Source organism: Leguminivora glycinivorella, chromosome 8 (genome assembly GCF_023078275.1).
Source record: "Leguminivora glycinivorella isolate SPB_JAAS2020 chromosome 8, LegGlyc_1.1, whole genome shotgun sequence".
Classification (NCBI taxonomy): Eukaryota; Metazoa; Arthropoda; class Insecta; order Lepidoptera; family Tortricidae; genus Leguminivora; species Leguminivora glycinivorella.
The window spans coordinates 9,145,881-9,173,131 of record NC_062978.1 but is presented as its reverse complement, the minus strand read 5'-3'; the positions used below and the strand labels follow the sequence as shown (position 1 = coordinate 9,173,131).

General features: G+C 39.0%; 1 protein-coding gene across 1 annotated transcript; it reads left to right on the top strand.

The window, feature by feature from the left end:
- Nucleotides 1–616: 616 nt before the first annotated feature.
- Nucleotides 617–25,562, top strand: LOC125228512 (zinc transporter 1). Its single transcript, XM_048133105.1, has 9 exons — nt 617–883; nt 12,128–12,342; nt 17,250–17,428; nt 17,920–17,993; nt 20,648–20,758; nt 21,209–21,331; nt 21,861–22,036; nt 25,009–25,108; nt 25,257–25,562. Exons 2-9 carry the CDS (start codon nt 12,154–12,156, stop codon nt 25,382–25,384), a joined length of 1,080 nt encoding a protein of 359 aa, XP_047989062.1. The 5' UTR covers nt 617–883; nt 12,128–12,153; the 3' UTR covers nt 25,385–25,562.
- The last annotated feature ends 1,689 nt before the right edge of the window (nt 25,563–27,251 follow it).

Genomic DNA, 27,251 nt, shown 5'->3' with positions numbered 1-27,251 from the left:
TAATATACAATAGATACCATTATGTATTTACAAGACAGCGAATAAATATTTAAATCTACTCAACGAACATATTAGAAGCGTACCTAAATTCTCTGGACTCTCAGAATATCCCAAGCATAAAACATGTTGTTCTCTTTATCACTTCGTCTGCCGGTTAGAATAGAATACAAGAGAAATGAGAGTGAGAGATATATTTCGGGACGCCACGGACATCGACCGACCGTGACCTCTTGCTCATTTCACTGCGAACTGCGCGCTAAATTCTAAACGTTACTTTATTTCTGCTCCCGATAAATAATAATGCCACCGAAGGTTAGTAAATAAGATATGTCAAACAATTGATCCTTTGTTAACAAGATCTTTATCTTTCAGATTCGGATGTGGGTGATTCTCAGGAAAATGGAACGTTTCAACCACTGTTTGTTACCCATTTCAACTCCGATAGCGGCCTGGGTGAGTTGAATGCCCGATGTTTTTGGAAGTTATATTTTAAGTTTAATGTTTCGATCTAAATTCCGATTAAAATTATTTCTTCATTATAGAATGAACATGCTTTGTGTCATAAACGAGCGTTTAAGAAGTTAAGAATGACCTAAGCCTCAATGGGTACGGCTTCGAGTGCCTCGTGAACATTGGCGGATTTCGCTAACACTGGCTGGACATCATGTTATCGGGTATCGTCGATAAGGCGACGGCGCGCGCGCACGCGACAGTGCCGCGGTACCCTCCGGCGCAAGAGCCGCCTCGCCAGCCAGTCTCCCTCACAAATATTATACATCTGATACCATTACCGGCGATTGTTTTGTAAACTGCGGTGTTGTGACAAGGATTGCTTTTACTTTGACTTGTGCGGTTGAACAGAAGCAAAGTACGCGTTGTTTATGTAAGTACCTAAATTATGTTTATATCAAATTTACAGGTGACTTACCTATGTCAGAAATCGTAATCTTATTTCCTTTAATAACAATAATAACGTACCTTTTTGTCAGTTACAATAATCATGAAAAGTGAATGCGTTCTTAAAATTCCCAAAACAAAGCATCAATTTACATTTCATACGACGATCGATGTTGTGTTAACTGAAAATAAACTTAGCTTTCTCTCAAGAAGGTTACAAATAGTTTAATTTGACGCCTAAATGTACGCAGTGTTTATTTTTGTTTGACAACATGAAATCGCAGCGTGACCTATCCATGCGGCGGCGCCGCCGCTGCGTGCACCCAGCCGAAGCAATCTCTGACTACATTTTCTCCTAACCTTTCTAATTTCTCTCACTCAATATATCATTATCTGCCACGAAAAGAAAATATAAAACACACCGTTGTTTACTTATACAATGCCATTGTGACATTGTTTATATTCCCGCTCGAACACTGTTGCAGTTGATTAATTCATATTAGCAAAACAGCTGTACAGTCTTCGTAAAATACCGTGACGGTCGATTCACCATCCTTTGTGACTTATGAGTAGAACAGCCATGCGAACCCTTACGCCCTTAAAAATAATTAATATATAAATTAATTAGATGCGTTTACTTAGAGGTGTTTACCTGAAGAAGAACGCATTTATTGGTTTTTAAAAGTGACGGCTAGGAATGTTACATTTTTATTAGTGAGCTGCAGAAGTGCTAGGCGAATTGATCTAGATCAAATATGTATATGTTCGCCTTGTCTTCCTTAATTCATTAATTCTTTGCTTGGTATTGAAATAACACCGACATCTGTCACCATAACAATCGAGTTTAAAAAATATTATAGGTAATAATCTAATAATATACGGTTTTTATTGCCCAATGGTCACGTAGCATTATCATAATGACAGGGCAATGTGATAAAAAATGGCGTCTAGACAATGATTAATCACTTTGCCCAATATGGCTAGGCATTATTCATAATGCCCGGGCATTATACATAATGCCCTTATTAATCACTTGGTCCATAACATATATACTTAAATACACAGGTACTTATTAGATTGCGTAGTAATTTTCTGATAAGCATTATTCGGACATTGACCTTTTATTTATGCAAGTTATCACTTACACTTTTTACCTGAAATTATTCTGCACTAAAACAAAAATGTTTTCTTTGTAAAGTTTTCATATAATTATGATATTGTTAATAATTCGTCATTCGTCAACATACCTACCTTCCTACCTTCACGGACACTGCTGTTAGCAAACACTCGGAGAGGCTGATTCCAACAAAAAAATTGATGTCATTTTATCATCACATCTCGTACTCGAACAGGGGGCCGATTTTTTGATCCGTGCCATTCGATTTCGTGAAATTCGTTCAATAATATCTCCACTGCTAGCGATTTAAATTCTACTAACTAACAAAATCGAAAACGAGTGGTCATTACCACTAGTTTCAAAATTACTAGTTTTTCAAAAATAGCATTACGTCGTTTTCCACAGACTTTCGAACGGCGAATTCGAGCGCTCGAAATTCAAAAATCGATCCCCAGGGGCCCGTTTCTCGAAAGGTACAAGCCTTGTATTACAAGTGTGTTTCCATGACAACCCATACGATTTGACAGTTCGCGCACTTGTAATACAAGGCTTGTACCTTTCGAGAAACGGGCCCCAGGTCGTTCGCGCCAAATCACAGTGCTACAAGTACGAGAGATATGCATGCGTGTGTATATCAAACTTACATATATATATTTTTTTTGTGTTACCTATTTCATAAACTTGGTTTTACTTATATATCCAAAGTTAAAATAAGTAGTAAAATACACATGTAGACTACGCACTCCAAAAACATTAAGTACCCTTCGTACTTCACTCTTCCTGCCCAAGTAGCCCGGGAATATAGAGCTCGCGACCTATTTGAGCTCAATATATAAATATCTAATACCTACTCAAAAACATTACCCTCCTTTTTTCGCTTGTCGGGTAAAAATAGATGCCAGCGAGAGCGAGAAGAGTTTAATACGACCTCTCTCGACTCTCTCGGGACTCATATCACGTCATTCAATTTCAGATGTAGAGACAGTCTTTATTTTTTTAATTTAACTCTACTTTTTTCATATTATCTCTGAATTTGACTTTAATTTTTTTCACGACTTAGTTTACAGACATAGAATAATGATTTAATTATATACACCGTGTTTTTACTGAATTCCGTTAACTTTAAAGGAAGGTTGTTTAGATCAAATGCAATTAATTTATCTAAGAAACTAGTGTCTTAACTCTTACGGTTATCGAGTTATTAAAAAATAAGATAATAATTACTGAACACGTGTGTGACAGCCTTTACCAATTTCTAATGTTATTTGTTTTGACATGTGCCGTCAATCACTTGACACTAACTTGAATGTTATTCTTAAGGGTCTCTCACACTAATAAATTCATTTATTATGTATGAAAATGTTGTTTTGGGAATTTAACTAAAAATGATATACAGGCCGGTTCCTGATAATAAACCTAATGACGTGTCGAATTTAACGGAAAACAAAAAACCGGCTAATAGCGTGTCGGGCCCTGCTCAGTGTAGGGTTCCATATTTTTCTCAAAAACTACTAAACCTATCAAGTTGAAAACAATTTTCCTAGAATTTCTTTATAAAGTTCTACTTTTGTGATTTTTTCATATTTTTTAAACATATGGTTCAAAAGTTAGAGGGGAGGGGACACACTTTTTTTCCTTTAGGAGCGATTATTTCCGAAAATATTAATATTATCAAAAAACGATTTTAGTAAACCCTTATTCATTTTTAAATACCTACCCAACAATATATCACACGTTGGGGTTGGAATGAAAAAAAAAATCAGTCCCCACTTTACATGTAGGGGGGGTACCCTAACAAAACATTTTTTTCACTTTTTATTTTACCACTTTGTCGGCGTGCTTGATATACATATTGGTACTAAATTTCAGCTTTCTAGTGCTAACGGTCACTGAGATTATCCGCGGACGGACGGACAGACAGACATGGCGAAACTATAAGGGTTCCTAGTTGACTACGGAACCCTAAAAACACGGTGTATAGGCTACGTACACTGGATTCACACTATCTCCATACCAATCGAATTCCATCTAACGGTGTAATTCATATTTAATATACTCGTATTAAGTTTAATAACTTCAGATAAAGTAAGTATGGAAAAAGCAGTGAAAACAAACATTTTTGTTTGAAGAAACTGCTGTAAATTGAATCAGCGGTTTAAACTTGGAGTGATCAGAAAGTTACTTTTGTAATAATTATATTCGTTCAAAATGAACGATTACCTAGATTTAAAATATACCTAATACTACTGAGAGTACTGAGTAACTTTTTATAAGACTTTAAGTCCAAAATTCGTGGGCTATTCTAAAAACTATTGTTAAACGTAAGTTGTTTTAATAACATAATTACTTTAGGTTTATGTTTATGTTGTATGCAGTTTAATTTTCTTGTATTACGTTACGTTATGTTGTTTTCTCATATATTCATTTAGTGAACTTTATTTGGTTTACAATTATGAACCTCCAGGTCTTTTGCTATTGTTTTTCTTTTTTTGCAGTACATTTTTGTATTGGCAATATGTAATGTGTTTATGTGACTGTTTGGTTTCTGAATAAACTAAAAAAAAAAAAAAAAAAAAGTTCACAGTTTCCATGACTCTGTCTGCTAATGCAAAACATCATCATCCTCCTTGCGTTATCCCGGCATTTGCCGCGGCTCATGGGAGCCTGGGGTCCGCTTTGACAACTAATCCCAAGATTTGGCGCAGGCACTAGTTTTACGAAAGCGATTGCCATCTGACCTTTCAACCCAAAGGGTAACCTACTAGGCCTTACTGGAATTAGTCCGGTTTCCTCACGATGTTTTCCTTCACCGAAAAGCGACTGGCAAATATCAAATGACATTTCGCACATAAGTTCCGAAAAACTCATTGGTACGAGCCGGGGTTCGAACTCGCGACCTCCGGATTGAAAGTCGCACGCTCTTACCGCTAGGCTACCAGCGCTTCTGCTAATGCAAAACATGACATTACAATAAATGGAGCATGACGATTCGTCCACCATTAGAGATTAAGGGTCGGTTGCACCACACCGTCTGTCACCGTTACAGCGGTGGCTAAATTTTATTGCAGAATAATAAAGCAATCATTACTCACAAGAGACAAGATCAAATTAAAATTACATATTTTTGTCATTAACGTAGGGCACTTTGAAACTAGAAAAAGAAGCGAAACAATTTACATTATAATGGGTTCTTGAGCCTAGAAGATGTTGACGAGCTACAACGTAGACGACATTTTGGGACTTTTGGGATTCTGGGACTTTGGTAGTCAGTCGAACACCCATAGTGAAAATAATTTTGCCGCTATGTGACACATATTGCTTTTCACGCCATCTATAAGGAAATTTGTGAAATTATCATATACTACTTTCTAAAAATATTAGTAGGCGGAAAGAAAAAACCGGCCAAGTGCGAGTTCTACTCGCGTTGTAAGGGTTCCGTACACTACAAGAAGGGCTTAAGCGCCTCCTTTTTAGTAGGAACTTAAGTCATTTTTGCGAATAATCAATATTTTGAACAAAACGAAACAGAAATGAGTTTATATGTAATATTCAAACGCGCTCACACAATTTCAAGAGATTTGGTAACTCCTTGCAGCGGCAGTGAGTGAATTTCGTAATTTGAGTTTTTTGTTTTAAGTCCGACTTACGCTTTACTGTAGATTTCTAATAGGTTTTCCTGTAATCTATACATAGATTGAAAACTATCTCGTGTATTTTTTTGACAATTTTACGCATAGTAGTTTCGGAGATAAGGGGGGAATGGTCATTCTTTGCCTATTTTCTTAAATAACTTGAAATTTACCTTACTAAAAGTTATTAAAAAAAATATTTTTGAAATACAGTGGAAACTGGATAAGTGGAACCTGGGTAAGTGGAAAACCTCTTTAAGTGGACCCAAATTCTCGGTCCCAGTCCCTCAGGACCGAATTACCTCTATAAGAGGAATTTTGGGACCTCTATAAGCGGAATCCATTTTTTCGTAAATTTCTTATTTTTACCTCTGCAACTGGAAGCAGTCGTCTCCGAAACCTCTATGAGTGGAAAAGCTTGGCGTTATAAAATTTGTATTTTTAATAAACCACCACAAGGAGGGTAGTTTATTTCGTTAACATTATGGTTTGTGTTTAAACTATATATTTTGTATGAGATTACACATCGTTCAGTTTAGTTTTATCTGCGGTGCGGTGCCGTGCTGTTAGATAAGCAATGCCTAAGCACACAATCAAGTATTTATCTCTTCGGGATAAATTAAAAAAAATCGGATTTTTTCATTAAAGTACAATCGGTATACAGGGTGTAACAAAAATGGTGGTGATCCGTTTAAGGGCGTATTCAGTATCGTATTCTCATCAGGAAAAAGTAGGATAAACATTATTTTTCGCAAAAATTTTTTTTATCTTTGTATGGAGATTCGACCGATTCGCGCGGATAAGAATACGATACTGAGTCGCCCTTAAACGGATCACCACCATTTTTGTTACACTCTGTATTGATTTATTTAACCATACTGGTTTCGTTTGCATAAATATTGGGTTGGTAAGAAAGTAATGAGCGATCGATTGAATTCCACATAAAATTTTTGAGAGAGTTCTAGAATCTTCTATGATCGAAAGTATATAAAGGGCGAGTCGCACAGTTTCTCGTCAGTCATTCACTAGCTGTCGCCGAGCTAATATAAGGAAGAAAATGGACGAATTAAAAGTGCATGTAAGGCATTGCTTACTATATGAATTTCAGTCTGGCCATTCAGCCGCCGAAGCAGTGCGTAATATATGTCAGCGTGTTGCTCCTGAAGTTGTGTCTGAGGCCACGGCGAAACGATGGTTCCAGCGGTTTCGTAGTGGCGACTTTTCATTATCAGATCAACCTAAGTCTGGTCGACCGGTGAAGATTGATGTAGCCAAATTAAAAACCTTAATTGAAGGAGATCCGAGGCTAACGAGTCGTACTCTTGCTACCGAGTTAGGCTGCTCTCATGTCACCATAGAAACACATTTACACGAGTTGGGAAAAAACTACAAATACAGTGTTCGGATACCGCACGAACTTGATGATCAACTAAACCGCCGTGCCGATATCTGCATACAACTTCTGTCTTTTCGCCGCACATTCAACTGGTTGAACCATCTTATCACTGGAGATGAAAAATGGGTCTTATATATAAATCACACACGCAAACGTCAGTGGCTAGCTCCAAACGAAAAAGGAATAGAGGCACCAAAAACAGAGCCTCACCCGAAAAAAGTTATGCTGTCCGTTTGGTGGGATATTCATGGTATTATTCACTAGGAACTCCTACCAAGTGGAATGACTGTTACCGCATCAGTATACTGTAATCAGCTTGAAAATTTAAACCAAAAAATCTGTCAGAATCGTCCACAGCATGCTAAAGTTTTTCTCTTACACGACAATGCTCGCCCACACATTGCAAAAGTGACTCGGCTAAAGCTATTGGAGCTAGGTTGGAAAGTGATACCTCATCCACCGTACTCTCCAGACTTGGCACCTACGGATTACGCATTGTTCAGATCGCTAAGCAATGCCTTGAATGAAAAAAAGTTCGATGATCAAGCCCATCTACGACAGTACATAGCTGAGTTTTTTGAATCTAAACCTAAGAACTTCTTCGCCGATGCTATTCATTCTTTACCAGAACGATGGAGATAAGTAGTAGATAACGAAGGCCGTTATATTTTTGATAAATGATTAAAATAATAAATTAAATAAAAATTACAATATTGGTTATGATTCGCTCATTACTTTCTTACCAACCCAATAAATATTAGGAGTGATTTTGTGTATAAGTTACTTCAAAACAGGAAAAATATTGTTTTGTATAACAGTATTGTAGGTTATTTACAGTATTGCTTTTTGAAGTCAGGGTCACAAACCTATGTTTTGTTTATTTATATCTACATGCATATTAAATAAAATATACATATTCATTTGACCTCTATAAGCGACATTACTAGCACCGACAACCTCTATAAGCGAGAGCCTCTATAAGTGAGAAAACGTTTTATTTGAACCTGGTTAAGTGGAAAACTGGATAAATGGAAAACCTGGATAAGCGAAACTAAACAGCCGGTCCCTTGCGATTCCACTTATCCAGTTTCCACTGTACTTATAAAAACCTCTTCCATTTGATATGTGACACAATATAGTTCTAGAAACTTTGATTTTTAATTTTCACTTTTACCCCCAAAAGTGGCCCCTATAATTAAATTTTCTTAATTTAGATTACATGTCCGTCTTTGGGTCACAGGTTTGCATATGCGTGCCAAGTTTCAAGTTAATCGGTTCAGTAGTTCCGGAGAAAATTGGCTGTAACGACGGACAGACAGACGCACGAGTGATCCTATAAGGGTTCCGTTTTTCCTTTTTGAGGTACGGAACCCTAAAAATGTGCTCTACAAAAGAAAAGTACCAATTGATATCTCCTATCGGGAAAGTGAATGCCCTTTTCTGAATAGGTGATGAGAAAAAATATTTCATTCATAAAATGCATCAAAATAAAACAATCTTAATGAATGGACGTATTGGACGTGCGTTTTATTTGTGATGTTCCAATCGCTATCCAACCGTAAGCTGTTCAAGCGAACCAATTAGTGGCGATTATGCCCGAACTAGCAAAACAACTATCAAGTGTTAACAAGCAAGCATACAAAACCAGATTATTTCCAGGCTAGTAAGCTAGACTAGCTCGTAGCAATAGCATGGGTCCAAGCGATAAAAGTAAGAGGTTCTAGCTTTAGCAAGGTATCTAGCGTGCTATCCTGCCTTGAAAAACTCTCTTCTTCTTCCTATCCCCTTATCCTTATCCCTTTTACACCTAATCTCATAGCTGGGCATTAACTCGTTAATCCGTTAATCGTTAATTAACGAAGTTAACATTTCGGTTAACGGATTAACTTTTAAGTTAACTTTAAAAAATGTTAACGGATTCGTTAACTTCCGTTAAATTTCATCGAGTCCGTTAATCGTTAATCCAGCACCCCAAGCGGCTCGCTGCGTCGCGAATACCACGGTACAGAGCAGCAGATATATCCGTCGGTTATAAACAGTCTAAAGACCAATTGGCGACTTTGGATCACTTATTCGAGATCTTCTAAATCTATTAGACGTGCTAGATCGATCACTAACCTGGGAATAGAGTGCAATCATTAGGCATGACAGACAAATCGCGCAACCGACGCATCGAGTCCGGCGGGCCTAAGATTACTCTACCAAGTTATCGTGGCCCACAGCATCGAATTGTCGTCTCAAATCTCAATCTGAAGAACCGACGCACTACGATCGCGACCGCATGAATGACCCAATAATTACCAATCCGAAGTAAAACCAAGGATTTAGCCAACCAATGGCGGTAAAAGCCCGAAGAGACCGTAATTATTACATTTCGGTTTTTTACCGATTGGCGTCACAGGTTTTAATGGTTTTTGGTGGATACTAAGTAAATACAAATACATAATACCTACAGTGCAGTCCTATTTTTATGACGTGTTAACGAATTATCGATTAACTTTAACTTCCGTTAAATCTACCGACATGTATCGCTTTAACGATTAACGAAGTTAACTTTTTAAGTAACGGATTAACGATTAACGAAGTTAACTATTTGATTAACGGTGCCCAGCTATGCCTAATCTAATATTCCGTTATCCCACTTTATGTGGGGGCGGTACAATTTGTCTTCCTTTTCGATTCTCCTTTTTCTTTCGTCATCTCCACACGCATTTCTTTGTTTCTCAAATCCTCTTTCGCGCAATACATTCATTTTTGTATGGGTTTATAAAAAACAAAAACTATCCATGTGTATTTCGGATTCCGGAGTCATGGAGCCATGGTAACAGTACACTTGCTTACTGAGCGTTTGACTCGCCTCCCCTGAACAAGCGATAGGAACACACGGTCAGAGGTCGAGCACAATTGCCGGAGGCAGCCCATTATTTAATCTCACCGTCTTCCTTGGGTTTTAATAAAAAATATATGACATGTAGTTATTGATTGATTATTTCGTTAGACTATATCAAGTACCATTAGACAGTACCAATAAACTTCACAATTCACAACTAACCGATTAGACCCAATTGGAATCCCTTATCTGAGAGCGCCTTACCTTAGCTAACATTATTGCCGTACTGCAGCATTCGAGAAATGCTTCTAAGATTTGAGTTGAGTAAGATACCACTGCGATATGATGCCGTGACAGTTTACAGTGTTATCACTTTTTGACACTGACATATCCGATTCATATATTAGCGAGATCTAATATTTAACGTATTAGACAGATTTAATATATTACAGTTCGAATCAGGCCGTCATTGGGATTCTGGATTATAATTATTTTGCAGTGCTGACGAAGCGCGAAGAAAACATCCAAAGTCCAAATTATATTGATTTTTCTCGAATTCAATTTAGAGCGTGTTGATTTCACGATGATGACTCGGCGCGGCGAGGCAAAATAATAATTAAGTATGTAATAAAATATAGAATAACACAAATAAGCCCATAATTTAATACTTAACAAGTTTTATGGTTTATTTTGGAGACGGGCAAATAACATCTAATCTAATGTAATGTATTCAAAATTTGTTTGTCATTTGTTAAATAGGATCTAATGACGCATGTTGTTGCCCTTCTTCCTACTATGGTTAGTTGTCTACTGTCTAGTCATTTTGTTTACAGGATTAGAATCCGGTTCAATGCTTACATTGCTTCATTTCTTTCTGATTAACTACCTATATGTAGGTGTGTCTATTCTTCTCCCTTCGGTCGTCTTTTCATTTATCGCCACTCGTTTCGAATTTCCTATTTTCCGCACAACTTAAATTTGACGTTTCTTAAAGTTCGAATCGAGCCCTAAGTCAGGCCATACCATGTTACTGATGTTACAGCAGTGAGTCTCATTGATAGGAAGATAGCATAGAGTATAAAATGTTATCATAAACGCCAAATTTATATAAAATTTGCCTAAGAAATCATGAGTAGGTACTATCACTTCGGTATGGCTCACACTCCCTGTACTATCAAATATGAAGTTAGCTTAGCCTGGCTATTTTACTGATCCAGTCTCACCGTCGGCGCCGCCTCTCCCGCTTTTTATGGCAAATAACCGTTAGCAGTGCCATAACCAGACCAACTTTCGTTGATAACTGGAACAGCGTGCACTACCGATAGATTTGACTTATAAGCACTCTACTTTTAACCGGTTTCGATGTCGCTTTGACCCACAATTTCAATAGAACATTTAACGTTGTCAAGTTCAATACATGCTGTATTTGCACTTTCCCATGCTCTTGTGTGTTTCTATCTTCATTTGGAGTTTTGTCAGAACTTAATAAATTAACTTCTTGATATAAATAATATCGGAACTTTAAGACAATAATTGGTATTACTTATTGATGAAATATTGTAAACCTAGCTTTTGCCCGCGGCTGTGCTCGCGATAAATTCGAAAATTGTGGAATGCTTCATATAAAAATTTACCCCCCCCCCCCCCATTTTTAGGGAAGTGTGAGGTTGGTTAAAAAGAGACAAAAAGTAGCCTGTGTCACTCTCCATCCCTTCAACTTTCTCCACTTAAAATATCACGTCAATTCGTCGCTCCGTTTTGCCGACGGACAAACAAACAGACACACACACTTTAACATTTATAATATTAGTATGGATGGGTCTTTTTATAAAATAAATATTACTCACTTGAGCTTGTGTCATAAGACTCATAAGATTTCTATTTATTTCCATTTTTACGATTTACTATTTCAAACATTCATAAAAGACGCTTGCCTCCATTTTATGACATTTATGTAATTAATCTATTAGGTATAAAGCAAAAGTATCTAATTCTGTACGTGTTGTATGATATAATGATCATTTGATGATGTTTGAGGTCTTGAAGAGGCCATTTGATATATTTTATGAATCATTTTCCACCATCGTGACATCTTGAGGAGAATACGAACAGAATTTAAGTACTTAAGTAGTATGATCATAACATAATATGGGTACTCGTAGTTTGATAGTCACCGATATTACTAAGTCAAATTTTAATATACTTACTTACAATATAACGAAACTATGCAGAGACTTAACGATTATTCTCTTTCACAGAAAATTAACAACTTCACTTCAGTACAATGGCGATGAAAGAATGGCTACAACGGCTACCGCCGCCACGGTCGCTGCTCGCGCTGTTGCTGGCCACGGCCGGCTTCAGCGGGCGGCTGTTCGCCTCGCACGTGACCAACTCGCCCACGCTGGTGGTCGACACCTGCCACGCGCTGTGCCGCCTCGTGGGGCTCATCACCACGCTCATCGCCTACAAGGTACGTTTCTGTAGGGTTGCGCCTCGCACGTGACCAACTCGCCCACGCTGGTGGTCGACACCTGCCACGCGCTGTGCCGCCTCGTGGGGCTCATCACCACGCTCATCGCCTACAAGGTACGTGTCTGTAGGGTTGCGCCTCGCACGTGACCAACTCGCCCACGCTAGTGGTCGACACCTGCCACGCGCTGTGCCACCTCGTGGGCGTCATCACCACGCTCATCGCCTACAAGGTACGTGTATGTAGGGTTGCGCCTCGCACGTGACCAACTCGCCCACGCTAGTGGTCGACACCTGCCACGCGCTGTGCCACCTCGTGGGCGTCATCACCACGCTCATCGCCTACAAGGTACGTGTCTGTAGGGTTGCGCCTCGCACGTGACCAACTCGCCCACGCTGGTGGTCGACACCTGCCACGCGCTGTGCCGCCTCGTGGGGCTCATCACCACGCTCATCGCCTACAAGGTACGTGTCTGTAGGGTTGCGCCTCGCACGTGACCAACTCGCCCACGCTGGTGGTCGACACCTGCCACGCGCTGTGCCGCCTCGTGGGGCTCATCACCACGCTCATCGCCTACAAGGTACGTGTCTGTAGGGTTGCGCCTCGCACGTGACCAACTCGCCCACGCTAGTGGTCGACACCTGCCACGCGCTGTGCCACCTCGTGGGCGTCATCACCACGCTCATCGCCTACAAGGTACGTGTCTGTAGGGTTGCGCCTCGCACGTGACCAACTCGCCCACACTGGTGGTCGACACCTGCCACGCGCTGTGCCGCCTCGTGGGGCTCATCACCACGCTCATCGCCTACAAGGTACGTGTCTGTAGGGTTGCGCCTCGCACGTGACCAACTCGCCCACGCTAGTGGTCGACACCTGCCACGCGCTGTGCCACCTCGTGGGCGTCATCACCACGCTCATCGCCTACAAGGTACGTGTATGTAGGGTTGCGCCTCGCACGTGACCAACTCGCGCCACGCGCTACGCTATCGCCTGGTACGTGTCTGTAGGGTTGCGCCTCCACGTGACCACTCGCCCACGCTGGTGGTCGACACCTGCCACGCGCTGTGCCGCCTCGTGGGGCTCATCACCACGCTCATCGCCTACAAGGTACGTGTCTGTAGGGTTGCGCCTCGCACGTGACCAACTCGCCCACGCTGGTGGTCGACACCTGCCACGCGCTGTGCCGCCTCGTGGGCTCATCACCACGCTCATCGCCTACAAGGTACGTGTCTGTAGGGTTGCGCCTCGCACGTGACCAACTCGCCCACGCTGGTGGTCGACACCTGCCACGCGCTGTGCCGCCTCGTGGGGCTCATCACCACGCTCATCGCCTACAAGGTACGTGTCTGTAGGGTTGCGCCTCGCACGTGACCAACTCGCCCACGCTGGTGGTCGACACCTGCCACGCGCTGTGCCGCCTCGTGGGGCTCATCACCACGCTCATCGCCTACAAGGTAGGTGTCTGTAGGGTTGCGCCTCGCACGTGACCAACTCGCCCACGCTAGTGGTCGACACCTGCCACGCGCTGTGCCACCTCGTGGGCGTCATCACCACGCTCATCGCCTACAAGGTACGTGTCTGTAGGGTTGCGCCTCGCACGTGACCAACTCGCCCACGCTGGTGGTCGACACCTGCCACGCGCTGTGCCGCCTCGTGGGGCTCATCACCTACAAGGTACGTATTTGCCGATCCAGCGGACGGCTGTCCACAACTCACCCACGTCGGTCATCAAGTTCTTATAAGATTCGTCTGTTGACTCTTCTGAACCATTATGTTTTAAATAGTATGCAAAAAATGGAATTAAGTACCTATTACAAAACTGCATTAGCATTTAACATTTTATTGCCATAATTACATTCCCTAATGCCGTTTTCAATACCTACTTATCTACTTCTCTATCGCAGATGCAAACAAAATACCTTGAGGCATTCAAGCGAAAGAGACATACAAGATAACAAACATTTATAGCGATTACTCGATTAGATTTAAATTAAATTAAAAAGTGAATGCATACAAAGCTTGTCTAACGCCTATCGCTATAAATTACTGTACCTAATATGTTTAAATGTTTGACATTTACAATTCTATTTCACGCGCAATTTTATAATACTTACTCGTGCTGATAACTCAGGTACTTTAGAATTCTTCATATTTAGGTACTTTTTTATCGTTAGCCAAGTTAAGAACGCACTTAACTCCCGTGTAATAAGTTAATGAGTATTCGTTATATGGTTTAAAATATCCACAATAATCAAAAATGGCATAACGGTGTGACATAATTGTTCATATTAAGTAACAAAGCAGAAAGTATTGAATAAGCCATTGTTTCAATCCAAGCGCCCGATTGGCCCTGGTCAGTGCGTTGAAGGTACGCAGTTGGGACAACATACGTAGGTACTAGGTAGACACGGAACTTCTATGCGCAAGTTTGTAAATCTTGCAAAATATTTGGCCGAATTTTCCGACAAGCGCATTTTCCGTTATTAAATGAAAACAATTTACTTTATATTTACATCAAAAAATATTAACCGACCCCAGTCCGTACATGCCTGTTATCGCTATGTACGGGCAGTAGGCAGCAATTTGCCAAGACAAGAGCACGCACCATAGCGGCGCGCAAGTTGGTGTGGAAACAAAACATTCCCGACAAAAATAACGCGTTATTATACTGGACGCGGAAGCATTGTACGCCTTCTGCGTCCGCCCACAGGCCGCACGTGTACAGCGAAGTACGCTTTAAAAAGCGTTATTCTCTCTGATCTTAAACATAGTGTGCCGTATCGCTGGATAGGCCTTTTAAAACACATAGAAGTTTTCAACAACAAAAATAGCTTTGAAAAAAATTCCCCCTCCCCTCTACCGAAGAGAATCTTCCTTCTGTAACGTTAGAGCCATAGGCACAAAAACATGAAACAAATCGTGATGACAACGCTTTATTCAATAGGTAAATAAATTAAATAATACTGTCAAGGAAACATGACTAAGTATGATTGTTTTAGCCGTTCATGAAAAAATCTATTTTAAGACGGATGGGTATTACGGAACCCTGCACTAAACATAACTGTGCTCTTGAACGGTTCTGAATACCCTTCATCAGCTGTGTATGTATGGTGAAACTTTTTGTGGTAGCGGAGTGCCCAGGCCCCAATTTCATATAGGTGACAGGTGCGACAATTGTCACAAAATATTACATATGTAGAATTATTGGTTTCACCACGCTGACAGGTGCGACAATTGTAGAATACAATTGTCACGACTAACCATAGGGATAAATGTATCAAATTTTTAATAGTAGTTGACTCAAATGGCAATAAGTAAATTTATTTAATGGATATTTTTATGTTTATTGGCTGACTATAAATATAAATGCCTTTGTTAACTTCGATAAAACTTATTAAAACTATTCATTACCTAAATCCTCTCCCACCATTATATAATTTTCTTCGGTAACATTATTTATGTGTATCAAATAGGCATTGGTTATGTGTTAGTATTTTGTTTCAAAAACAATATTGCAGTATGGATATAAAAAGAAAGATGACTATCTTAAAATTGATTTCCGACCGCAAATTCGTGTTATTTGATAAATTTGATAACAAACTAACATCCGCAATGAAAGTTAATACTTAAATATAAAGGAATAGCTCAGCGTTTGATTGAAACGGGTGTATGGCAAAGAAATAGAAATATCTAAGACATATACCTAACTTAGCACTATACTAAGTATTTAATAAGTTTGAATTATTAATTGTTAAGATATATAAAATTTATTTCTTATAAACGTGAATAAAAGAAGAAAAAGTAAAAACATTGACCATTACTACAATAAAAATATACAAATAACAAGTAAAACAAATTAAAACTATTCTAAACTAATAGTTAAAATGCTTAACTAAACTAAAAATATTTGAATTTGGAATTCGGTGTACCTAAATACGAAGGTAACTTGTTCATTTAAAAACGCTCAAATTAATTTGAGGGTATTTGTTCAAAATAATATTAATGATAGCTATTTAGGTACATAGGTATGTAGTATTTTTTATGATACATAAGATTAAAAACACAATTTAGTATAATAATACATATAACGCAGAGAAATCTCAAAAATATACCTAAGTACTAATAATGTTACGAAGGGGCCAATAGCGTTTACTAACAGCAACACTCTTAACTAATCATCGGTAGGCTTTATGCCCTTGTAATAAGGTACTAACATTGCTGCCGATGGTACAATGATAAAAATAAATTGAGATATCCGTAGTTTGCTACAAATTTAATTTCATATTTACATAGCATTATTGAAACTTATATCGACGGCGAAGTAACAGGAACTCCTAACTAAGTACGAAAACCTAAGTAGGTAGGAATTACTGTCACTATCATTCACTAATAGTGTCACTATACTACTCGCATGGGCAGCCATTTTGAACAACGCGTATGTCAACCACAAATTACTACAATTGTCACACAATTCGACACATCTTAATCCTCCTGTCGAGATTCACCGACAATTCTACAAATATGTCGCCTAGAAATAATAATTATTGTTTCACAACATAATTGTAATACATACAATTGTAGCAAAATGCCTGTCATGTTTGTAAGCAATTCTATAGAAAATATTTTATAAAATTGTAATTTGTCACCTGTCATCGACAATTGTCGCTGGACATATGTCACTGACAATTGTAGCCTTTTTGAAACAGGGGCCTGGTCTCGCGAGTCAAGACCTCGCTAAGGATACGGGTGAGCCTTGCTCATTTGCATTATTTATTGATTAAGAACAAGAAATACACCAAAACTTAGTTTGCCACGGTTCGAGATGGGGTGGTATTATGTATTATTTTCTGCCACCACACAGCTGACACAGCACGGTGTAGTGAAACTAACGTTGACTTCTTTGCCAGTTCTCCCGCGCGGACGAGAACGCCGGGCGCGAGGGTAAGCTGCGCAACACATTCGGCTGGGCGCGCATCGAGGTGGTGGGCCGGCTGTCCGTGCACGTGCTGTTCGCGTCTTTTGCGTTCGCGCTCGTCGTCAACGCGCTGCAGCTCGGCGTGCACTCCTCGCACGTGCAGCCCCCGAGGTACGTTCACGAATTGCTTATCGTGTAGGTCGTTGACCGAACGGAAAATCCGACAGATCGTAAAGTTCCTGTGTAAGTTTTTGACGATAGTCACATCAAAGTCATCAAACCAATAGATAGGCACTTTGGTTAGTGCAGTATAGATTCGTTATTTTCAAGTTGCTTCAAATACCCCAAGGGCAATGAAGCCATTGGGGCCCCGCGATGCGTGTCACCATTACATATACATATTAGCCAACGCGAATACCATGATTTTGGCATTAAACGATATGCATATGAAATTCACGATCTGCCGGGCCTTCATGAAATCGGGATCGGCATCAAATGTCTTATTATTTATTATGATTTTATATAGTTAAATTAATGTGAGACCGTCCGTCCGTTGTTCACTAGAACGACATTTTTGTTGCATGCACTTTCTCGTGGGCTACTGACATAAGATAAAAACATTAGTATGATGTTTTATTTACAAAATAATGTATTTTACATAGGTTTCCGCGTGTCATCGTTGCAACTGCTGTTATAGGGCTGCTACTACATGCACTGAACTACATGCTACTTGCCGGTGAGTTTTCCAGCATTACTTTTCACGTTAACCCAACCCAAAGTACCGGTTGATCTCGGATTACTGTTTTGATAACTACCTATGGCATGGCAAAGAGAATCCGTGGGAGAATCTGCATGTCCGAAAAGAATTTCAAAGATGTTTTAAATTCCCCAATCTGTTTTGCATCAACGTGGGGTCTACAGTATAAGTACCTAATATTTTAATATTGGTAAGTCCGTCTGTACCTATAGAGTAACGAGCAATATTAAGGTCATATGGACTAATAATATTGGATAATATTGACGGTTATCGGAGTAATACCAACACCGACGGATTATTGACTTACGCTGGAGATAAGTCTGATGCCGATATCTTGTCACTTGCCAACAATGATAAGCGTTGTCTCGAGAGCAGCTCAAATGTTTGTTCATTGTACAACTATTACTACCTATAAGTGGTAGTTGAAGAGTAAAGAGATGGCTATTATGGCTAATGGTTTAGTCAAAGATCATCCATACATATATATAATCACGCCTGTATCCCATAAAGGGGTAGGCAGAGCACATGAACTACTCGAGTTTCAGTGCCACTGATAGCTAGCGGGGTTGTGGATTGTAATTACTAACGTACAATAATGAAAACACGTAATAAAAGCACTAATTTTAATTATTGATATTGGTAAACAAACATAAGCTTATTTATACTTTCGTGACAGAAGGCAGACTGAAGACAAATCAATCATATTTCATAACATGAGAACAGTTTTTGAAAGTGACATAATTTTAAACTATTAAAGAGGTCGCGCACCAGCTAGTCGCCAACAGCCACTCTTGGCAAAAAGGGCTTGAAAGAAATCGAAATTGTGACATTGCAGTGACAGGTTGCTAGCTTCTCACCTACCCATAGGTATCCTACAGACCTCACAGTCGACTTGTACGACTCCCACGGAAAGAAAGGGGGTGGTGAAATTCTTAACCCGTCACCACACGGTTAAACCAAACCAAAGACCATCCCAAAGACCAATGATCATTCGTCGAATATATATAGGCTAGACTAACACTGCTATCAAAATACCTAATACAAGTAGGTATATTGAAAAACATTAGTATATTGTGCAACAAGGGAAGTAAGGGGAATTTTGTCAACGAGTGTTAAAACTCGCGACAGCCGCAGGCTGGAGAGAGTTATAGACACGAGTTTACAAAATCCTTACCTCCTGAGTTACACACAATGTTTTTCATCACTTTTGAGAGGAAAACACAGAGAAAAAATCCTTGGCTGATTGAAACATCCTTTGCCTGAAATTTTGTACGGATTGTATTAATTTTTAAAACTAAATCCATTACTCCCTTGGGAATAAAATAGTACATTATTCTTCAGTACACGTAGACGCAATGAGACCTTTAAACAGCAAATGTGATGAAATAGTATTTTATACAATCGTGATATAATACAAAGCTTTTCAGTCGCGTACCATGTTTAGGCCACGAAGCTTGCTGAATGGCCTAATAGTACGGTACGAGAGTGAAAAGCTTAATTATATACAATACCTACTTTTTCTATGAGTCATCATTTTCATCATCAATGGACGAAAAATGTCATCATTCAAGTTAAAATTAATGTTAATAGCGTCGTTCACCGCTGTATCAACATCGAATTACCTAGCAACCAATTGTTTATAATAACCGTGTCTGATTGGTCGATAACGCAATAGATTAAAAAAAAAATGTGTTTCAGATGCAGGATAATTTGCCAGGTATCGCAAATTAGTATAGAAATTGTATGAAGTTCTATTTTTGAAATTATTACAGTTAACTAAAGTCAACTATAATGAGATATTATAGTTGAGTCGGAACTGCCATAGAGTATCCAACACTGAAAAGTTAACACATAGTTTAGCCTGTGGTGTCCTAATTGACAGATTAAAGTCGACGAGTAGAAAAAAGTAATTAGGTACCTATCTGCTGTGTTGGACATTAGGTAAACCTTCGCACGTCATTAATTTGATATTTACTTAATATATTGGCCTTGGCCCATAGGTATCAAAACAAATTTTAGACTTTGATCGCGTTATTATTTTTGTGCCTAATTAGCCTATTAATAGGTAGGTATATGTCCAACAAATATATTTTTAGATTAATGGAACTGGTTTGGTTATTTATACCTACTGAGGTATGGTGTGACGTATGTATGTATATATTGTCCCGAGAAATCTTCCATAAAAACAAATAAGTATTATAGATACGGAAACGGTAGCAATACGGAAATTTACCCGACTCATCACACACAGAGAGTGAAATTCGAGCCTACTTTTTTTTTTAATTTCCCACCTTTTTCTAGTGACAAGACTGCTGTGCACATAAGATAACCAACCCCAAAAAAGGGGGAGGTTATCGATTCGACCTTAAACCCTTTACAGGTTACTGGTTCCAAATGAGACCACCCGTAATCTTTTTATCTTTTTGTATTTTTTTCTTGCACATATAATTTTTAGGACTACAGGATGGCGATGAGGCTGGAATTCACGATTTTTTTGAGTCTTGTCCGTTAAAGGGTTAATTTTTTTGCATATTACCTCGGAGGTCATAACTGCGTCATAACTCCGAAGAGATTAACTGACATGAGCTATTGTCGTCGGAGATGAGAATTTGAATAAAGTACGTTTGGCCCAGGTCGCGAGTTGAGCTACAGCCGGCGCCTGAGCATGACGGAGAGCGGCGGCGTGGTGCTGAAGCAGGGCGTCGGTGAGCCGGTCCTCGCGCATGCGCCCACTGACATCGCTAGTAAGTACCGATACTTTTGATATTAATAATTGTATTCAATTTGTGACATACATCAAAGTCGGTCATACATTTGCCATTTATACCTACATTTAAAGTCAGCAATACTATTGGCTAATAAGAGCTTTGCAAACATTATACACCCTGTTTTTATTGAATTCCGTTAACTTTAAGGGAAGGTTCTTTAGTTCAAATACTATTAATTTCTCTAAGAAACAAGCGTCTTAACCTTACCTCGGTGGTGATCAGAAACATCTGGCGACTGTACTAATGTACCTACTTTTTCGTTAGATAAGTACTATCAGCTGCAAAAGTGCATGGAGAAATTATGAATGAATTCATTGATTAATTCGCCATGCACTTTTGCAGCTGATAGTACATAAATTAGCGTCAGCGAGACGAATGCCTGCCTCACAACACCTAGTCTTCCCATCTAATCATGTAATTTTGCAGGCAGTTTGTTCGTGATGAGCGCAGGGCTCACGCTGGAGTGGGAGGGTCATGCGGCCGGCATCGTTGACCCCGCACTCTCTGCTATCGCCGCCATCGTGCTTGTTTGCTTCAACTATCCTTTCAGTAAGACATAAGTGGTTGTACCTATATACTATTCGCTAGATGCGCGACTGGTGCTTGCTACCCTCGTTTTGTAGACATCTCTGTTTTAAAGTTTATTGAGACAATTTATTCCAATGGCCGCCGTTACTTTGACATTCCATAAGATTAAGTGTACTTAATAAGCATGCCAATCAATGTCGCACCTTATAGAATAGAAAACGTTTATTTGGTGAAAATATACAAGTAAAAAACCCTTCACGCACGTTGCCAATAATCTAGGCGTCTAAGTACCTAATCTACGTAATTTATAGTAATTAGGTATTATAGTGTTTTACACACGATCGTATCCATCCCATTACTCACACAGTTTTAGCAGATTTATTGAGATAAATTTGTTTTCATCAGTTTTGCAATGACGAATACCTTCTAAAATCGGGACTTAATTAATCGCGCATAGCTAAATTAAAGGAGGTAGTTAGTTTTAAAGTTATTATGATGTGCAACAATCGTGACAGTTTGAACCAGTGCAAAATGTTCCTTGTTATTTTAGTGCGTTCAGCGGGCATGATCCTGTTGCAAACCGTGCCCGAGGGTCTGGGCGCGTGCGAGCTGAAGGCGGCGGCGCTGCGCGTCCCAGGCGTGCTCGCCATCCACGAGCTGCACGTGTGGCAGCTGCACCGCGACCACGTGGTGGCCACCGCGCACGTCGCCTACTCCTCCACGGAGGTATGGTACATCTACCTCTTTAGGTATCGTCACAGAATATAAAAAACCGGCCAAGAGCGTGTCGGGCCACGCTCAGTGTAGGGTTCCGAATTTTTCCATATTTTTCTCAAAAACTACTGAACCTATCAAGTTCAAAATAATTTTCCTAGAAAGTCTTTACAAAGTTCTACTTTTGTGATTTTTTTCATATTTTTTAAACTTATGGTTCAAAAGTTAGAGGGGGGGACGCACTTTTTTTTCCTTTAGGAGCGATTATTTCCGGAAATATTAATATTATCAAAAAACAATTTTGGTAAACCCTCGTTGGGGTTGGAATGAAAAAAAATTATCAGTCCCCACTTTACATGGGTCCGTATCATTTTTACCATATCGCTAAACGACAATGTAGCTGAAACGTCTGGATTGTATTATGTCGTTGTGACCACATAGACATGAATGCTAAATGCCTATTTAGCAAAACGTCTGGAACTCATAATGTTACAATTTAAAATGAGCTAGCAGCAAAACCTCTTTATCTTCGAATATCTTTATGGCTTAATTGACATTAACGCTAAATGGTCTGGTAGCAAAACATTTGCAACGCAAAATACCCATGAAGCAAAACGTCTGGATTGTGTGACGTCTTCATAATTAAATATGACAAACAAATTCTAATTCACACGTATACTAATTATTTTACTTCAGACATTTCATGACGTTATGCTACTAACTCGTTCTGTGTTCATGTCAATCAACTTGTATCACTTTCGGCTTATTGGATATTCTAATCATAAGGGCTATTTATATTTCCAGACGTTTAACTACTTGTCCATTCTAATTCTTAGTCATTCAGCTAAATTGACGCTTTGCTGAGTGTGTATTATACTTTTATGTCGTCGCGGTTGAATTGACTCTATGCTGACCGTATATTTAACTTTTATGTCATCTAACTGAAATGGTCGTTTAGCGATAAGGTACATTCGATAGTGACCCCTTTACATGTAGGGGGGGTACCCTAATAAAATATTTTTTTCCATTTTTAGGGTTCCGTACCAAAAAGGTACAACAGGAACCCTTATGGTGCGACTCTGTCCGTCTGTCTGTCCGTCTGTCACATTCCTAAATATCTCGAGAACTACTAATGCTATCAACTTGAAATTTGGAATAGTTGTGAACATTGTAAACCTCTACAAATAGAAAGTATAATTTTTTTAAATATATTAATTTTAATTGTAGAAAATGGCCAAAATGAAAGGGGGGCAAACTGTAAATTTCAAGTTACTAGGTCAAGTTGAATTGTTGTTGGTTGAGTTGTTGGTTGGTAGGTTGAATCTTGAATCAAGTGGGGTATCGTTGGAAAGAGCTCAAATTTAACGTAAATAAACTATTTTTTATAATTTTTTTGTTGTGGAAAAAAAAAGAATTTTGAAGGAAAATGTAAAAAAAAATACCGTTCCCCCCCCCCCTTATCTCCGAAGTTTACCAACGAAAAATTATGAAAATTTTAGTAAACATTGGTTTTATGCTATATATTACAGGAAAAATATAATCGTGTTTGAATTTTGAATACTTTTTTTTTAATTCACAAAAAACTTTTCAGATTTTTACTTTCAATTTACCCACCCTTGCGGATGTATATCGTACTTAAAATTAATACGAGATGTTACGTAAACCATCTTCTGTCCAATAAAGTAAAAACTGTTTAAATCGGTTAACATTATAAAGAATTATCCCTAAAAACCAGGTCGCGCAAATTAGCAAATTGACCGGGAGATGGCGCTATACACTATAATACTCATTAGTGCCTATACTTTTGTCTTCTAGTCAAACCCTAAAAGGACAAGTCAGAAGGCTCACTCGCAACAACCTGTCAACGGACTGCACGCGACATTGAGTTCTATTCTATTGTCAAACTTTATGGGCCGCGAACTCGTGGCCGTCGAAATGTACGGAAAAAACGCGGAGTGAGCCGCCCCTGGTATCGTTACATTCGAATGCAAGAGCGCTTTACGATAAATCGCAGTGTTGGTAATGAGGCCTCTAATCTAATTCGAACGGAATATGCTGCAAATTGATTTTCAACGCTTTTCTTAAATAGCTCAGGTCTACAGAATAACGCGTTATTTATGCCTTCACGGGTGTAGAAATTACTTTGCTCAATCTCAATATTTTGCGGTGAAAATCAATTTTCATACCTGCTTCCAATACTTGATACATTGATATGAAATAAGTAGGTATAATTTTCTCTCGTGTCTTCTCGACATTAAGCCGTACCAAATTTGTAATAATGTCGCGTATACAATTATTTGAGCCCCCTCAGCCTTCAACACTTCAATAGCGTAAAAAATTGTAATGCAAAACAAAAATTCTTTAGTGTCCAAAATTAAGCGTGCAAAGATCTCATTATTTCACGTGTATTACGGATAATTGAACAGAGTTGTGAATTGACTCGCCTCAAACCGAAACGAATGCAATTTTTACGCCTTATGAAGACCACCAACCTGGCAAAATTTCTCATTATCGTTATTAAACAGTGTTTAGGTCTATTATTGCTTGAGAACATTCATATTAATAATACAACCCTCAATCTCCGCTATTGGTGGTGTTTCCAGTAAATTACAGGTAACACCTACACATGTAGGTACTTAAATAGGTACAAAATTAAAATATTATTAAATATTATAGGACATTCTTACACAGATTGACTCCGAGTCCCACGGTAAGCTCATGAAGGCTTCTGTTGCAGGTACTCAGACAACGATATATATAATATACAAATACTTATATACATAGAAAACATCCATGACTCAGGAACAAATATCTGTGGGAATCAGGAATAATGCCCTTACCGGGATTTGAACCCGGTACCGCGGCGTAGCAGGCAGGGTCACTACGCGCTAGGCCAGACCGGTCGTCAAATTACGCAGACAATTCCATAAATGTAGGCATTTTAAAGACAGTAGATAATTATGTTTGGTTTGTTTTGTTTTCAGGACTATCTGAAGACGTCAGCACTCGTGTGCGACGTGTTCAAACGCCACGGCATCGGTCTGGTCACGCTACAGCCAGAGTTCATGCTGACCCAACTTGTCGGTAAGTCATACGTCATACAACATTATTTTTAATTGAATGGAGATTACTTGTAAGGTACGAGTATAAGAGAAAGGGTATAACTTTCATGCTGCAAGATAACGAGTAAGCTTGTATTTCCATGAAATTATTTATTATTATACATTTTCAGGCACAGACGAGGAGAAGAAAGCACTAATACAGTTGGCGAATGAGTCGTGCGCCAACCCCTGCGCGAAGGAGTGCATCGGGCCTCGGTGCTGCGAACCGCCCCCCAAGCCTAAAGTTGCGCGGGTGTGAGCTACAGATATCGCAGCTATATGATTCTTGCCATAGGTTCACGCCGAGGATCAAGGCACTAGTGTGTAATTTCCCCTTTTAGTTGAAAGGTCAGAGAGCAACATTTGTTGCCATAGACACGAATTTAATATTGAAAAGGGATTGCAGAAATAAGTTTATTTTACTAATTTACTTTAAATCTGTTATTTTCCATTTTACGCTTACTCCCCCTCTTACCCTGGGTCTGTTTCTACTCCCAATCATTGCGAAATTCACTGATGTCTTGATTCTTGGTGTAGAATAGGTAGATTATTTTACTAGATTAAGTTATTTTGCTATAAATTGTACATAGTAATTAAATTAAGTATAAGTATCGTATTAGTAGATAAGTAAACTATAACTTCAGTCAAAAGTGTTTATAATCTAAACGATTTGAAAACACGACATAGGCATAACCAAAGAAAGTCCATTGAACTGCCGTTGAAAACGAAGTTTCTACACTGGGCCTGCATTCTGCCAGTAGTACCAGTGCGGGTGAAAGTGAGTGATGAATGAAATGAAAACATAGTTTGCGCCGGGGCATTATATCTTTACGGTTTACTGCGCACGCGCTACGGCACAAATGACAGCCGGGTTGGCAATTAGGTTTATGGCGTCAGCATGATTATTCCGTGTTCATTTTTATAAAGACAGTTTAAAGTTAGCGAGTTGCTAGTCATTTAGGTAATTAGCGTCAACTCTTTGCAAGCTTCTAAATAAATATTCAAACCTTACTAAAGACAACTCCCAAATCAAACTGAGACTACTTTACGAACAATGAAAGTTTAGCGGGGCCGATTTTTGAAAATCGGCCATTCGATTTCGTGAAATTTGTTCAATAATATCTCCACTACTAGCGATTTAAATTCTGCTAACAGAATCGAAAACGAGTGGTCATTACCACTAGTTTTAAAATTACTAGCCGTCCTTTTCCAAAAATAGCATTACTTCGTTTTCCACAGACTTTCGAACGGCGAATTCATGCGTTCGAAATTCAAAAATCAACCATGTCGGGGTAATTCCGATTCCGATCATAGTAACAGAGCGCACAATTACCTACGTTCAGTGGCAAAAACTTTTTGCTTCCCAGTCTTCGCACCAAAAAGTCGGTCACGGTGGAAGCGCTTCTGAACCAAAATAAAAGACCCGATAAGAGAGATTTAGTGTCATCATTTTACAATATTGCTTAGGTACTTGCTCATCACTACATAGTATAAAACAAAGTCGCTTTCTCTGTCCCTATGTCCCTATGTATGCTTAAATCTTTGAAACTACGCAACGGATTTTGATGCGGTTTTTTTAATAGATAGAGTGATTTTAGAGGAAGGTTTACATGTAGGTATAATACCCGTGCGAAGCCGGAGCGGGTCGCTAGTAAATTTATAAATTGAAGGAATAAACATATATAATTATTAATTAATACCGTTCAAGCAAAGCTATGTAAAACATTCAATGATAACAATTAAATCTACCTATATGCGTGTTTGTCTGTTTGTCATGCACCGACGTGCAGTATTTAAAAAATGTATGTAAGTACGTTTAATTATTCATTCAGACAACTGTATGTTTTGAATGCCTATTATGATAGACACCTGTGAAAGAAGCACTTTGTTCACTGTCAAGACAGTTGGTAGGTACTGTCTTAATGTAGCCCGCACAATTTATCACAGATAAGTAAGTAGGTACCTGGGATACTTTCAAAAATGTAATTAGGCTAATTACCAATATTAGGTAAGGTTTCTGCACTCAACTCGTCAATTTATATTTTCAAACAAGTAATGAATTTGTCAAAATACGTAACTAAAAAAATACCTCAAAGTCACATTGCAAAATGGTAGAATATTATTAA

Coding starts and splice junctions, on each gene's coding strand:
- LOC125228512 (XM_048133105.1), top strand. CDS start 12,154: ATGGCGATGAAAGAATGGCTACAACGGCTACCGCCGCCACGGTCGCTG. Junction 12,343..17,249: donor CCACGCTCATCGCCTACAAG/GTACGTTTCTGT, acceptor CTTCTTTGCCAG/TTCTCCCGCGCGGACGAGAA. Junction 20,759..21,208: donor TGCGCCCACTGACATCGCTA/GTAAGTACCGAT, acceptor GTAATTTTGCAG/GCAGTTTGTTCGTGATGAGC.